The sequence below is a fragment of the Pseudonaja textilis genome, chromosome 15, assembly GCF_049901715.1.
Source record: "Pseudonaja textilis isolate UNSWEBS1 chromosome 15, rPseTex1.2, whole genome shotgun sequence".
NCBI classification, from domain to species: Eukaryota; Metazoa; Chordata; class Lepidosauria; order Squamata; family Elapidae; genus Pseudonaja; species Pseudonaja textilis.
The window spans coordinates 6,399,322-6,416,064 of record NC_142004.1 but is presented as its reverse complement, the minus strand read 5'-3'; the positions used below and the strand labels follow the sequence as shown (position 1 = coordinate 6,416,064).

Genomic DNA, 16,743 nt, shown 5'->3' with positions numbered 1-16,743 from the left:
CTTTGGTAGCTTAAGTCAGTCAATCAATCAATCAATCAAGTCAACCCATAACTCCAGAGCTACAACTCTCAGCAGCTTCCACCCAGCGCGGCTCAAGGCGAGGAATGCTGGGAACTGTAGTTCAGTAACCTCTGCTTGTGGGCGAAGCGGGAGGCGCTGAATCAGAAACTCGGCGCCTCCTGCGCTTCCTTTCCGCTGCCTCCTTGCAGTTCCCTTCGAGGCCACCAGAGGGCTTCCCCCCACCCCACCCCTTGCGCCTTTTGCCAACCCGCTTTCGCATTTCCCGGGGCCGCTTCGGGCATGGGCGCCGCTGCTGCTTTGCCATGGGTGAGTGAGCGTGCAAGGGTCCCGGAGTGGGGATGATGGGTCCCTTCCCCCCTTTTTTTTCTTTTGCAGCCGGGAGAAGCCGTTGCACGGCCGGCCGGGTGCAAATCTTGAAGCAGAGCCGCCTCTCCGCTCTGTCCTTCCTCGCCGGGCCTGGGCATCGAACCTGAATTCTAGGGGCGGGGGGCGGGGGTAAAAAGCCGGGTGAGGTGTAAGAAAGGCATGAGGATCTGGAAAGCAAGCTGCGATCCTCCGAGCCTGGTTTCAGCGGCTAGCAAGGACCGGATAGATGCCCCCGGTATGCCCCCTCGCCCTGTGTGTGCCCACCGGGTGGCTGGCATGGCACCGTCTGCGCGGGGTTTGCAGACCACCCCGACCCCCGATCGAGCCTGCCCGCCCTGCTCTCCCGGCCGCCGGCTCGGATGCTCTCTCCTCCTTCCGTGCCAAAGCGGATGTCGGAACATCTGGACGCCACGCTCGGACTTCGCCTTCGGAGGCCGGCCCGGAAGGGGTGGCATCCTGGCAAAGCTGCAGATGAGGTGCGGAGCGGTTTCGGGGGAGCTGGCCCCGAAATTGGGCGAGGAATCCGGATCGGGAGAGGAGGATGCCCGCGCTGGGGGTAAGGAGGCTGATGCGGGATTTAACAGATGAATTGGAAGGGACCTTGTAGGTCATCTAGTCCAACCCCCACCCCGCCCAAGCAGGAGACCCTACACCATAGACGGACAAATGGCAGTCCAACCTCTTCTTGAAAGGATGATGAGGAAGAGTCTCGCGTTGGGCTGGGCTGGATGACCTCGAAGATCCCTTGCCTGTCTTTAATGCTAGGGAAGATGCCCGAAAGGGGGTGAGTGGGATTGGCAGAGGAAATAGAGGATCCAGTGCGAAAGGTCGAGGGCTGTTTCCCCCAGATGCTTAGCTAGATGCCATGTTCCTCCCCTCCCACCCCGCCCAAAATAAGCTTGGATGGGGCACCACAAGGAAACCTCAGGTTTGGAGAGTAGAGGAGATACAGGTATTCCTTGACTTACGACTCGAATTGAGCCCAAAATTGATGTTGCTAAGTGAGAAATTGGTTAAGGGAGTTTTTGGCCCCATTTTTACAACCTATCTCGACACGGTTGGTTAAGGGAATCACAGCCGTTGTTAATAGAATATCTTTATTGTCATTGCATTCACAAATACAATGAAATTTGAAAGCTACTCCAGCACAGTGCCCCAAACACCACATCACAATCACACTACAGAGTATTTAAAAACATCACCCTAAGCCAAAATCATTTTAGTATGCAATGTGAACTTGACCGTTCTGCTACAGGACATGAAAAGCTAAATTATTTATCTATGATTTATCTATTGATCAGACTTATCTGGCCGCCCATACTCGGCAGAGTATAACTTTCAATCAATATACAATATAAAAGCAAACATAAAAACACTTAAAAACTCAAGTTAACAAATGAACAACAAATTTAAAATACAGAAACTGTAGGGAGAGAGTAAAAGGGATCAGCCTTAATGGAGAATCTCTCTGGTACTCTCAAATTCCCAGGCCTGGTGATATAACCAGGTCTTGAGTTATTTACAAAATGATGATGATGATTTAATAATATAATAATCTCATGCCAGATATTTTGTGGGTCATAAAACAACCCATTATTGTGGCCAGCAATCCACAGCTTGAAAAGCATACAAGCAAAGAAGAATCCAAAAGGCATAGATTTATTTTTCGGAAAGACCACTGCCTTCAGCTGAACTCATTTTATTTATTTTATTTTATTTTTATCCCGCCTTTTTATTACTTTTATAAGTAACTCAAGATGGGGAACATACATAATACACCTTTGTCGTCCTACTTTCCTCACAATAACCCTGTGAGGTCGGTTGGGCTAAGAATGAGTGACTGGCTCAAAGTCACCCAATTGGCTCTCAGGGTTAAGCTGGGACTAGAATTCACCGTCTCCTTGTGATTGGATCAATGTCACCCACGCAGGTTTCACACTTTAGCTGGGACTAGAACTCACCGTCTCCTGGTTTCTAAGCCAGCGACTTTTCAACGATGGAGAATTCTTTTGGAAGCATTTGAAAATAGAAAAATAATGCAGAAATCCCCTGTAGCGCGATGCCCTTTTTCTGATTTTCTGTTGAAATCAATTCAGAATTATTTATGAGAAAACTTATATACCCAGTGACTTTTACGAATTCTTTTAAGGTGAAATGTTTCCATTTTAAGGAGCAAGAAGGAGGCGCTGAAAAGGTTTTTTTTCATCAAGCCTTCTTGAAAAAGGCGTTAAAATTTATATCCTCTTCGGTGTGGATTGCAGTGGAGTTTGTGAGGGTTTTTTTTTTTTAAAAAAAACATTGCTTTGTTGACCTCTTTTTGGCTTTACTTTATGAAAACCCAGCACCCTCAACTTGCTAGTACATGTCTCAATTGTTTTTTATACTCTTGATTTTCACTATTTGGGGCTTGGATGGCAATTAAAGATAATATAGAAAGTAATTTCTATCTAAAGATAAGATAGAAAGAAATTTCAACCTATAATCTTGTGTTGGCTTGCAACCAGCCCTGGAGTTCCTGCCACTGTCCAATGTTGCAGCATATCTGGATTTTCAGCTTGTTACTTCCTGATAGCATCCGGGTAGCTTTAAAAACCCCAAACAAAACCAGCATCTACTAGACACATTGATCTCGTCTCTAGAAGGCAAGGGGACCTGTTCGGTTTTTCCTAGGGAAAAGTCCCTGGTAAAAAATTGGGTGAGCCAATTGCATCTTTCTCAAATCGGCTTTCTGGCTTTTACTGCAGCCCAAAGACCAAACTTGAGGGGAAAAAATTGTGAGTATGCCTTGACTTCCTTCATTCATATATAGGAAAGGAGAAGCATGACGCCCAAATCAGGAAATTCACCTTTTCTTAAAAAAAATTCAAATATTAGCTCTTGAATTCGTGGCCTCTGACGGAGCCACCTGTGCAGCTTCAGAGAGTGGTTTGCTTTTGAATGAAATGTGATTGGTAGAAAGAAAACAATGGAGCTTCTGATTTTCATAAATGAAAAAGAACCCAATGTTCTTTTTTTTTTTAAAATCAGATTCTCTAATTGTGAAAAAAAAAAAAAACACAAGGGAAAGGATGGATTAAAATGTTTTGAAAGGCAGAGGAGGGGAAGTCGATAAAGGATTTTTCCACGGCTCAAAAAATCCCAACTAACTACAGAATCCTTGTTGGTAAAAACAGAGTAACAGAAAGGTCATAAAATGGGACAGATAACAGATAATCAGAGTTGGAAGGGACCTTGTAGGTCATCTAGTCCAACCCCCCGCCCGAGCAGGAGACCCTACACCATTTCCGACAGATGGCAGTCCAGTCTCTTCTTGAAAGGCTCCAGTGGTGAAGCTCCCACAACTTCCGAAGGCAACTTCTGTTCCATTGGAAAAAGAGATATTAGTAAATAACTATTAAGATCTCCTGCTTGAATGGGTGGACCAAAAGATCTCCAAGGGCCCTTCTAGCTCTGTTCTGAATTGAAATTAAAAGTCCCATTTTTGCACAAATTAGTGGCAGGCTAATGTTAGCGAGGTGATCAAATGGAGGAAGACGGTCGATGGATAATTATTTGAAATTGTTATGATGTGGTATGTTTTACTCTGGTTGTTATTTAACCCTGGACATCTTTTGTTTATTTATTTGTTGTGTGAAAAAGCAAGTATAAGTATGAACATAACATATAAACATATAAATGTAAACAGGTGTAAGTCTATACATAAGAAATGAGTAATGAATAAATGGGAACAGTAGGACAGGAACAGTAGACACGCTGGTGTGCGCATATGCGCGCCCCCTTACAGACTTCTTAGGAATGGGGTGAGGTCCACAATAGACAGTGTAGGGTTAACAGTTTTGGGAGGTTTGAGGATGTAACAACAGAGTCAGGGAGTGAGTTCTTGGCGTTCACCACTCTGTTGCTGAAATCATATTTCCCGCAATCGAGTTTGGAGAGAGTTTACTTTACTTTACTTTATTGTCATTGCACCTAGTACAACGAAATCAAACACTATCTTCAGTGCACATCATGACCATGAAAATAAACACAAACACACATCCTTCACCCTCCACACATTGAACCAAAAACCCTCGACACAGCACTATACAGCAGAATTCAAAAGAGCTCCTGCCCTGGGATAGAACCTGTTTTTCAGCCTATTTGTCCTTGTTTTCATTATTCTGTACCGTCTGCCAGATGGTAATAATTCAAAAAAAGTTTCCCAGGATGAGATGGATCTTTGAGAATGTTTTGAACTTAACTTTGAGCTTGTATCTATTGTTTGCCTGTGTGTGATTGTGGTTTAGGGCAGAAGGGTCTCCAAACCTGGCAATTTTTAAGACGTGTGGACTTCAACTCCCAGAATTCTCCCAGCCAGCAAAATTCTAGAAGCTGAAGTTCACAAGTTTTAAAGTTTAGAGTAAGCCAAATAAACATATCGATAATAAGGCTCTTCTCTTGAACTGTGCCAGGCATTTTATCGGCTCCTGGTTGATCATGGACTCCTAAAAATAATAATAATAATAATAATAAGGGAGATCAGAGCTGATTACCAGCTTAAAAGGGTGGAAAACTACCCTTTTCCAAATCCAGATTGAGCTGGGTGCGATTTTACGAGAAGTGAATCCTGGTTTCACAAGAGCAGAAGCCCGGTCTAAGAAGTTAAGAGTTAGCTTAGAAAAATGAGAGGAGTGAGAACTTTTTAAATCAGTTCTACACCTGTCCTTGTTCTATTTCTTTTCTGCCCAAATCTTGTCAGTACGCAGAGTCCATTTAAATCAGGTATTTTTATCTAATTTTTAAAATTATTTATTTATTTTATTTATTTTGTTTTTTATTCCTGCTGTTATTATTTTTATAAACAACTTGAGAACTCACTGTCTCCTTGTGATTGCCCCAAAGTCACTGTTACCTGGCTTTCGTGCCTAAGGCGGGACTAGAACTTGTCTCCTTGTGATTGGCCCAAAGTCACTTACCTGGTTTTCGTGCCTAAGGCGGGACTAGAACTCACCGTCTCCTTGTGATTGGGCCAAAGTCACCTAGCTGACTTTCATGCCTAAGGCAGGACTAGAACTTGTCTCCTTGTGATTGGCCCAAAGTCACCTAGCTGGCTTTCGTGCGTAAGGCAGGACTAGAACTTGTCTCCTTGTGATTGGCCCAAAGTCACCTAGCTGACTTTCATGCCTAAGGCAGGACTAGAACTTGTCTCCTTGTGATTGGCCCAAAGTCACCTAGCTGGCTTTCGTGCGTAAGGCAGGACTAGAACTTGTCTCTTTGTGATTGGCCCAAAGTCACTTACCTGGCTTTCATGCGTAAGGCAGGACTAGAACTTGTCTCTTTGTGATTGGCCCAAAGTCACTTACCTGGTTTTCGTGCCTAAGGTGGGACTAGAACTCACCGTCTCCTTGTGATTGGCCCAAAGTCACCTAGCTGGCTTTCGTGCCTAAGGCAAGACTAGAACTTGTCTCCTTGTGATTGGCCCAAAGTCACTTACCTGGCTTTCATGCGTAAGGCAGGACTAGAACTTGTCTCCTTGTGATTGGCCCAAAGTCACTTACCTGGTTTTCGTGCCTAAGGGGGACTAGAACTCACCGTCTCCTTGTGATTGGCCCAAAGTCACTTACCTGGCTTTCGTGCCTAAGGCAGGACTAGAACTTGTCTCCTTGTGATTGGCCCAAAGTCACTTACCTGGCTTTCATGCGTAAGGCAGGACTAGAACTTGTCTCCTTGTGATTGGCCCAAAGTCACTTACCTGGCTTTCATGCGTAAGGCAGGACTAGAACTTGTCTCCTTGTGATTGGCCCAAAGTCACTTACCTGGTTTTCGTGCCTAAGGTGGGACTAGAACTCACCGTCTCCTTGTGATCGGCCCAAAGTCACTTACCTGGCTTTCGTGCCTAAGGCAGGACTAGAACTTTTCTCCTTGTGATTGGCCCAAAGTCAGTTACCTGGTTTTCGTGCCTAAGGCGGGACTAGAACTCACCGTCTCCTTGTGATTGGCCCAAAGTCACTTACCTGGCTTTCGTGCCTAAGGCGGGACTAGAACTCACCGTCTCCTTGTGATTGGCCCAAAGTCACTTACCTGGCTTTCGTGCCTAAGGCGGGACTAGAACTTGTCTCCTTGTGATTGGCCCAAAGTCACCTAGCTGGCTTTCGTGCCTAATGCGGGACTAGAACTCACCGTCTCCTTGTGATTGGCCCAAAGTCAATCAACATCTTTTATGCCTAAGCCGAGGCTTTCCCGCTGTTTCTTCATTGGTTCTTTACAACAACCCCACTTTGTGGTAGGCTATGTTGAAAGAGTGCAAAAATCCGTGCCCAAAATCCCATTGGTTCAAAAGCCATCGATTCAGCATTTCCTCACCGTTGTGTTAATTGGCCTCTGCTAAGGAGTTAGCCAGTCATCGCTTCCTGAAGCTCCTGAATTTTTTTTTATTTTTTTACGCCTGCATCTTTTATTGCTCTCCCACCTGTGCCCCCACCTCTTGCACTTCAGAAGTTAAAAAAAGAAAAATCATGGCGCCCGAACACTACAATTCCCCACCTCTGCTCCAAATTCCTTCCCTTGATTGAAATGAGCTGAGCTGTGGCTCTGATTTAGCGCATGTTTTTCGGTGCCTTCTCTCTGCTCCAATAATTGTTCCGGATCAACCATTTCCCTGTGTCAAAGATTTAAATAAAAAAAACCAACCCCAACCAGCTCAAACTCAACCACGGTGCGTTTTTCCTCCCTCATCCAGAAAGCTGAGTTGGGCTAATCCTCTTAGTTACATCGCCTTTGGTGGGGCTTACTTTCCGCACACCCTTCCCGATGACGAGATTAGCAACTGCCCTGGCACAGAGAGGAAAAAAAGGCACAGCGTATGTTTAGGTTTCCTTGGGACACGGCGATGGTTAGCCACGGCTGTGGCTTATGGGTGCTCCAGTTTGTCCTTTCCTTCTCTGCTTCTCCTGTCTTTGCTTTTGGTGGGGAGAGGAAGAGATACGGGCTAATGCGAGGATTTTGTCTTCTGGCTAATGTTTTGCGCGCCCAGGGTTGACTCCTAAGGATGCCCAAAGCCACGGTGGTGAAGTTGATCGTAACCGGGGATGATTTTGGCTACTGCCCGAGGAGGAATCACGGCATCGTGGAGTGTTTCCTGGCCGGGGCCATCTCCAACGTTTCGCTCCTGGTTAACGGGAGCGCCGTGTCTGACGCTGTCCAGCTGGCCAAGAAGTGAGTCTCTCCTTTTTTCTTTTTCTTTGATTTCACGGGCGTCAAGCAATTCTTAAACCCGAAAGATGGGTCTACAACCAGAGGTGGTATTCAGACGGTCAAGACCAGTTCTGGAGAACCAGTAAGTGGAAATTTTGAGTAGTTCGGAGAATTGGTCAATCCCGCCTCTGACTGGCTCTGCCAACCCCATCTCTTCTCCGCCTCCCATTGAGTCCCAGCTGATCAGCCGGCTCTTCTTTTGGTTGCCCTGCACAGGAGAACAGAGCTGGAAAGCAGGTTAGTGAGGTGGGGAAGGAAAGGGGATTTTGCAGTATATCCTTCCCCTGTCATGCCCACCAAGCCGGGCCCACAGAATTAGTAGTAAAAAAAAAAATTTGAATCCCACCCCTGGTCTACAGGTTGTCCGTGACTCACAATCCTTCGTTTAGTGTCCCTTCAAAATGACGGCAGCAAAAAAAAAAAAAAGTGACTTACGGTTGGTTGGTTTTTCACACTTATGACTGTTGCGGCATTTCCCCACGGTCACGTGATCAGATGCTTGGCAACTGGCATGTACTTATGACAGTTGAGATGTCCCCGGGGGTCGTGTGATCCCCTATTGTGACCCTCTGACAAGCAAAGTCCAATTGGGGGAAAAGCCAGATTCATTTAACAACCGGGTTACGGTTGCCGTGACAAATGCCGTGACTCGCTAGACAAGTGTGGATTTCAGCTCCCAGAATTCTCAGGGATTCTGGGAGCTGAAATAAATAACTGGCACCAAGATTGCAGAAGAAGAGAAGACAGCTCTGAATTCCCAAGGCCAAAGGACTGTGCCGTCTTCTTTTTCACACAAACCCCCCAGATACAGGTCAGAAAGAAATGGTGAAGAACCACTAAAAGATACCGCAAAATGAAAATATTGTGTTTTTGAAGAGGTTAAAAACTGCGTCCGGTGACAGCATCTCTCTTTAAAAAAATAAATAAATCCCTCGGTGTTTAATTAGGCGATTATCTAACTTATCCTGGCCTGCCTCTGTTCCCGTTTTCTCAGCCAATCTAAGAGGATTTACTTTGTTGTGCTGGCTCTTACAAACCTGTGAGATTTTTCCCGATTCAGCCCGAGATTTCTCTCCTTCCCTTGTTACTCACTTCTTCCACATACACTCTTATAAGTTTCCTTGGGGAATTCATTATTACACACAAAACAGTGTGAAATCACGCAGCTGTGGGTTCTTTTCCTGGTATTAGCCTTCACAACACATAGCTTTTCCCTAGCACGTTGTAATGCATCGCTTTAGTATACAGGTAGTCCTCGACCTACAACCACAATTGAGCCCAAGATTTATGTTGCTGAGTGGGAAATGCGTTAAGTGAGTTTTGCCCCATTTTACGACGTTTTGTTAAGGGAATCCCTGCAGTTGTGAAATTAATAACACAATTGTTGAGTGAATCTGGCTTCCCCCCACATTGGCTGTGTTTGTTGGAAGGTGGCTGGGATGCTGCAATAGTCAGATTTACGCGCTGGCTACCAAGTGCCCAAAGTTTTGATCATGTGACCATGGGGATCCTGCAACAGTCATATGTGCGAGGACCGACTGCAAGTCCCTTTTTTCAGTGGCGTAATTCCACTGAACAAATGATTGTAAGCTGATGACCACCTGTAACACACACACATCCAATTCATCCACCATATACACACACATACTCTCTAATTATCCATCATGTCTATAATCTCTACCTTTTTATCTCAGCTTGTCTCTTATCTATCATTTCTACCTCTATCTCAGCTTCTATCTCTCTCTCTTTATCGAATCTATCATCATGTCTATCATCTCTCTTTATCTCAGCTTATATATCATCTATCATTTCTACCTCTCTATCTCAGCTTCTCTCTCTCTCTTTCTCTCCCTACCTACCTATTTATCTACGGTATCTATCAACATGTCTATCATTTCTATCTCTCTATCAGCTTCTGTCTGTCTGTCTGTCTATCATCTCTCTCCAATCATCTCTACTCCTTTTTCTCAGCTTCTCTCTCTATTATCTATCAATCATCTATTGCAAGGGTCTTCAAACTTGGCAAGTTTAAGACTTGTGGACTTCCACTCCCAAATTTCCTGAGCTAACATAACTGGAGGAGGAATTCTGGGAGTTGAAGTCCATAAGTCTTACAGCTGTCAAGCTTGAAGACCCCTGATCTATCATTTCTAACTCTCAGCTCTTTCTCTCTGTCTCTCTCTCTCTCTCCATCCATCCATCCATCATCTATCTATCTAGAGTTAATATACGTAATACTCCTGCTTCCTATTTATATATGAGGTCTTCTCCAATTCCATCCTCATCACACCACCACCTCTGTTGGACTGAAAGACCATGATTAAGTCCAACCAGCTTCATGAGCCAATGGAAACACGTACCGGGGTCTCTCCTTGGCCACTATATTATGTTCATCTTCCTGTTATCCTCTTCTTTGTCCAAATTCTGGAAACCTCATCTATCCGAGATGGCCCTTCACGTCTACATATCCTTTTTAATAGGGAGACAATAGATGTTGGTCACACTTAAATCGCCTCCTGGAAATACACAAGGATAATTACAGTTCCTGCTGCTAAATGCTTGATTCCCACAAATTACGTCACGGAAGAGGAATCTGATGAGTCACCCTCTTGAACTAGGAATGGGATCCAAATCAACAAATCCTGCAAGTTTTTCTCCTTGGCGGACGTTCAAAGTTGTGTTTGGTTTTTTCAATTTTTTCCCCCCTCTTTCTGTAGACATTCCATTCCGATAGGACTCCACGCCAACCTTTCTGAAGGCACCCCGGTTTGCCCAGCACTGAAGAAAAAGTCCACGCTACTCAACCCAGAAGGGTTCTTCCATGGGAAGATGGGAATTCGGAGGTGTTTGAACGAAGGACTCCTTAATATGGTTGAGGTGAGGGGGAAGCCAGGCAAACACACCTCAGTCAACTCTTTCAAAGGTGGTTGAGATACTGCCAGCCTTGGAAGGCATATTTCACTTAGAAGCTTCGAGTCTGCCTGGGAATTTGGGAGGGGGGTATTTCATAAGAGAGGTGGAAGGTTAGACTCAACAACATTCCTTTCTCAGAGAGTCAAGGACATGTTGCCCTGCACCTGGAGGGGAGTGACTGGAAGGATGTCTCCAGTTGGGACGATGGTGGATTGGGCCATGTGATGGGCTGGTGGGTGCAGGGGGATGGGCTTTTGATTTCTCTTCTGGGAAGGGGAAACCCAGAACTCCCAGATTTGGGTTTTCCTCGATGTGCCAATATAACTTCTTTAATAAATTCTTTACCCGGACAAACTTTGTTTCTGAGAGCTGAATGAAATGGGGAGTTTCACTGAAACGCTGACAGGTACGTTGTGAAGGATGTCAATGTTGAGCCAGGCAACTCAAATTGGTTGGGTTGGGTCTTCTTTTCGATGTAGGCCAAATTCATCAAGGGAGAAGTTTCTGATTTCTTTTTTCTTAAATGGTACCAAGCCTGTTTTGGAGCCCACAGAACATTTTGTGCATTTTCTGCTAAGAAGGGCAGGAAATCACATTGCTCTTTTGGGTTAGTGTTGTTCGGAGAAGATTTCAGGGTTGAAATGAGTTCTCGTTTCATTGGTGCTCTCTTGAGCTGGTGGTTTTCTTGCCGACATTTCATTACCTCACTAGGTAACATCATCAATGCTAGAAGGGAGTGGGGTTTGTGGAGAGGAGGAGGAGGACTGTAGCGTCCTTGGTTCTCTCTGAGCTTGGTTGTTTTCTTGCAGATGTTTCATTACCGAACTAAGTAACATCATCAGTGTTAGAAGAGAGTTGGGTGAGAGGAATAGGAAGAGGAAGACTACTATAGGGCCTTTGGTGTTTTCTGAGCTTGGTTGTATTCTTGCAGATGTTTCATTACTCAGACAAGGTTAACAGCACCGATGATGCTACCTAGTTGGGTAATTAAACGTCTGCAAGAAACCAACCCAACTCAGAAACCACCAAGGAAAACACCCTTCATTTTGGAGCTTGCCAAGATGTCCCTTGGAAGGTTTAGTTGTGTCCGATCGGTTTTTTTAGCCTTCATCTGACAATTTCATTTTTATAAATGAGAATGTTCAAGCGACGAATTTACACCTCCTGCTTTTCTACGCTTAGGTGAAGCAGGAATTAATAGCACAAGTGGAGTTGTTTTGCGAACTGACAGGCCGTTTACCACACCACATGGATGGTCACCAACACGTCCACGTTCTCCCAGGTAAGTAGGATCGGTCCACCGTCTCCCTTCTGCTCCTCCAAAGACATTTCGGCGTTTGCATTTCCCTGGCATTGAGATCCTCTTACCACGTTCTTCCTCTTCGGTTACTCTTCCAGAGATCAGGCACGTATTTGCAGAGGTCTTGGAAGCCTACGGGATCACTTACACGCGGGTTCCCATTGAACCAGATCTCCCGCGCTGTGGTTGGATAGAGTCAACTCTGATGGATTTCTATTCGGGAGTGGAGAAGGATTCGCTGGACACCATAGAGGTCTTTCAAAAGCACGGGATAAGGTGGGGCATCCATAAGAATAGAACGAATGAGCTGGAAGGTACCTGGGAGGTCTTTTAGTCCAGCCCCCTGCTCAAGCAGGAGAACTTATACCATCTCAGACAAGTGACTGTCCAGTCTCTTCTTAAAAACCACCAGTGATGGAACAGCCACTATTTCTGGTGGCAAGCTGTTCCACTGGTTAATTGTCCTCACTGTCAGAAAGTTTCTCCTTAATTCCTGGTTGCTTCTCTCCTTGATTAGTTTCCATCCATTGTTTCTTGTCCTGCCCTCTGGGGCTTTGGAGAATAATTTGTGACCCCCTCTTCTTTGTGGCAGCCCGTCAAATACTGGAACACTGCTATCACATCACCCCTAATTCTTCTTTTATTTAGATTAGCCAGACCCAAATCCTGCAGCTGTTCTTTGTATCTTTTAGTCTCCGGGCCTTTGATAAGTCTTAGTTGCTCTTCTCTGAACTTTTTCCAAAATCTCCGTATCTTTTTTGGTGACTAAAAATGGTTGCAGTATTCCAGGTGTGGTTCTTACTAGGGTTTTATAGAGAGCAGGTTGTTTTCTAAGACTAGAGAAATACCGTGAACCTAATTAGCAGTCAGGAACAGTGTACTTTTTGAACTTAGTTTTGAAAAGTTCTGCTGTAGATAGCCCTTACTTACAACCATTTTTTTTAGCCACTCTTTGGACTCCCAAAGTCCAAGACACCCCCTTTTTTTTTTCAAAAGGGGACCCTTCTTGGTTTCCTGCCTTGCAAACGTTTCACTTCTCATCCAAGAAGCTTCTTCTGTTCGCCTCTAGATTCTTGAATGAGAAGCGAAAACATTTTGAAGGAAAATAAAAACAAGAAAAGTCCAGGTGCTTTTTGGAAAAAGCATCTTTGGGGACAACCCTAACCTGGATGATTGAGAATCTCCATCGATGAATGCTTGAAATTGCAATGGCACTGAAGGGAGGGACTTACGACCAATTCTCGCTCTTAACAACTGTCGCGGTATCACCATGGCTATATGATGAGAGCCCTTGTAACTTCAAACAGTCGCTAAACGAATTGTTGTATGACAAGGGCTACCTATAAGGGACATATTATTAAGAAAGGATGCCTTATACCCATGATGGTGAACCTATTGCACGCGTGCCACAGGTGGCACATAGAGCCATTTGTGCTGGCAGGTGAGCTGCAGGCAAACTTACCTCACTGCGCATGCACGCACCTCACAGCTAATTTTCGGCAGGTTTGAGGCCTTTTTCGGACTCCCAGAGGTTTGAGGAAGGCTTCTGCAGGCTTTTCAGGTCAAAAACTAGGCCCGTTTCGTCACTTCCTGTTTTTCCGAAAATACTGGAAGTGACTAAATGGGCCTAGTTTTTGGCCTGAAAAGCCTGCAGAAGCCTTCCTCAAACCTCTGGGAAGCCAAAAAAGGCCTCAAACTGGCTGAAAATCAGCTGTAAGGCGCAGTGCAGGTAAAGGGGTGGCGGGGGGTGGGTGGAGATTACCTTCTGGGTGCTGGCACACGAGCGCTAGAGTACAAGCGCACACAATTTTTGGCACAGGACACCCCAAAAGGTTAGCCATTACTGCCTTATATAGTCCTCAACTTATGAGCACAACCGAGCCCAACATTTCTGTTGCTAAGTGAGGCCTTTGCTGAGTTTTGCCTCATTTTACGATCTTTCTTGCAAGTTGTTAAGTGAGTCGCCACAGTTGCTAAGTTAGGAACATGGTTGTTAAGGTGAATGTGGTTTTTTTCCCCATGGACTTTGCTTGTCAGGTCACAAAATGGGTTTAGCTGATTGTGGGACAGCACAATGGTCATACATAGGAGTCAAGCACCTCAATTTTGACCACACCTGACCATGAAGATGCCACAGTGGTCATTAAGTGTGCACAACGGTCATAAGCCACTTTTTTCCAATGCTGTTGTAACTTTGAACAGTCACTAAACGAACATTTTGTAAGTTGAGGACTGTCTTTCTGAAACGTAAGTAACTTTTTGTCTTCCAGGTGGCCAGATATCTATATCGGCCTCAGCACCATGGGGAAAAATATGTCCACCCAAAACATCTTGGATGCTATTGATAACGCCACCACAGCGCATCTGGCCAAAGACGACTCCGCAACTCCTCCGCCCTCTTCATTCTTGTGTCCTGGTCAAGGGCTCCGGACAGTGACGCTTGAACTCATGACCCACCCAGGCTACCCCAGCATCCCGCCTACTGGAGGTTGTGGAGAAGGCCCGGATGACTTTTCTCAGTCCTGGGAGCGCCTGCACGAACTCGAGACCTTGAAGAACCCAGAGCTCCAGAAACAGTACCAAATCAGGAATATTCGGCTCTGTGCTTTCCAAGATCTCACTGTCTGATTCTCTGTGAAGGACGCTTCCCGTTTTTACACTGGTTAGATCAGGAGTCGGCAACCCACAGCTCTGGAGCCACATGCGGCTCTTTCGGTCCTCTGCTGCGGCTGTCGGCTGATCCCACCACTAACTGGCCGCACCCCTCCCAGTCATTCCTTACCTGACCTGTTTTCTATAGGAAGCGGGTCCAAATGGCTCTTTGAGTGTTTAAGGTTGCAGACCCCTAACCTAGATGAAGATGGCTAGTTCAGGGATGGCTCCCAGGGAGAGCAGAAGACACCCGGGAAATTTTTGCACCCTCTGCAGGCAGATATGGCTCCTCCTCCCCTTTTTAAATTTTATTTTTTCTTTCTTTTTTGCAACTGGGGGGGTGGGGGGAAATCTCACAGAAGATATTTTTGTGCAATTGTCTTCATGCAAAGAGCCAAGTGGAATTTCCAGAGTTGATGGTTGTGGGAGAGGATTGAGGCAGTCCAGTGGGGAGCCATCACTTGGCGTTGACTTGATAGAAATGCCAGCATAGACCTGAAATTTTAGGGTATACCAAGAGGGGAGAGAATATTGGTAACTCAGGGTTGAAAGGCCCTTGTTGCTCTTTGAGCTTGTGGTTTCCTTGCAGACGTTTCGTAACCAAACTAGGTCACATCATCAATGCATCACTGGGTGTTCATCTAATATAGAGGTCCCCAAACTTGGCAAATTTAAGACTTGTGGACTTCAACTCCCAGAATTCCTCAGCCAACTATGTTGTAAGTCTGGGAGTTGGAAGTCCACAAGCCAAGGCTTGGCACGCTGCAAGAACCCAGCCATACAGTAACCTAAGTCTCTCTTTCTGCCTTATATTCTGAGATAGAAAGGCATTTGGAAGAATCCAATGTTATTTTAGGTTGTTTTTGTTTAGTAACTCAGTGATTTGTTTTAAGGATTAGTAAAAAAAAAAAAACCACCATCCCATCTGTTTGAATAGTAAGTAGAACAGGATGAATCAAGAATATCTCGATCTGCGAGGCTTAAATCAAAATGTTATGAAAACTTCGTTAGAAGGAAGAGACAGTTTGGAGCCTTCCAATTTTTTCTTTTTTACCCTTGGGTTGAAGGTAGTTTAATATCAAAAGCGAACAGTTGTTTTAAGCACTCTCAGGCTTTGAAAAATAAACTTTGCATTAGGCAATCAAATGATCCCCCCTTTTTTAACAGGCTCAGTTGCTTTATGCAAAACCACTTGCACAAATGATCCAAAGTTTCTTTCCCCATCTCTGAATTTCCCTTTTTTTTTAAAGATAAAACGTTCCCTGGATTTCCACAGGATCCTATCTCTGATCCAGTAGATATATATTTAAAAAGCTGCTGTTAAATGTTATCTTTCTTATTTCACATTTTACAGGGAGGCTTTGACTTACAAACGTCTGTTTAGGGACCAATCAGTTACAACAGCATTGACAAAAGTGACTTGCAACCAGTCCTCGTACTTACGGCCATTGCAGCATCCCTGGGGCCAGGTGATCGGAACCAGGTACCAGCATATAAGAATTATAGTGCCCTGGGGCCACTTCATCCTGATTTGTGACCTTTCCAGCTGCAAAGCCAAATGGGGAATCCGGATTCGCTTAACGACCATGTGAACGACCATGGCCAAAAAAAAAGGTCGTAAAATTAGGCGCGATTCACTTTAAGAACCGCCTTGCTAAGCAATGGAAATTCTGGTTGTAAGTTGAAAATTATCTGTATTAGGTCTCCAATATAATGTTTACTTTTTAAAAGAAATTACATTCCTTTGGTTGATTGTTTAAACATTCGAATCAATACTGTGACTCTTGTAATTCCCACAAATTTCTTGAGTTCTCTGTTGACACTGAATTATTATTTATTCTTGTATTACTCTGGGACTAATGATGAATTAAACTAGATTTTTTTTAAAAAAAATCACCCTCTTTTCTATGGATAAATAATTGCCTACTAATTAGCTCTGCGTTTGGTTAGGAACAGTTTGATAAATTGAAAATTGAGTTTTTTCCAGTCTCTCCCTGGCCTGCACTGGTCAAAACTAAAATATCTGAAAGGAGCATTAACAGAATGATGGCAAGAATGTGCCAACATTTAGCCATCTTTTAGATGGAAATATTTACCCTTCCTTTCTAATTATCTTATGTACTATATCAATTTATTTTGGCTAGTTTGTTCTTATGTAGTAGAAATGCAGAGAGAATTGGCTGGGCATTTTAACTAGTTCTGCTTAAATTACTTCGACAAAATACAAAGAAACACAGGCCAGGATAGATGCCAAGAAA

General features: G+C 44.6%; 1 protein-coding gene across 5 annotated transcripts; it reads left to right on the top strand.

Annotated features, from left to right (window-relative positions):
- Positions 1–221: 221 nt before the first annotated feature.
- On the top strand, positions 222–16,378 carry YDJC (YdjC chitooligosaccharide deacetylase homolog). 5 transcript variants are annotated; one of them, XM_087913274.1, is made up of 6 exons: positions 222–327; positions 7,400–7,581; positions 10,338–10,497; positions 11,716–11,815; positions 11,932–12,109; positions 14,104–16,378. In XM_087913274.1, exons 2-6 carry the CDS (start codon positions 7,415–7,417, stop codon positions 14,459–14,461), a joined length of 963 nt encoding a protein of 320 aa, XP_087769400.1. In that variant the 5' UTR covers positions 222–327; positions 7,400–7,414; the 3' UTR covers positions 14,462–16,378. The 5 variants fall into 5 exon arrangements, with proteins under 5 accessions (XP_087769400.1, XP_026572036.1, XP_087769398.1 ...); XM_026716251.2 differs by having other exon boundaries at positions 284–943; XM_087913273.1 differs by lacking the exon at positions 222–327 and adding an exon at positions 3,004–3,082.
- The last annotated feature ends 365 nt before the right edge of the window (positions 16,379–16,743 follow it).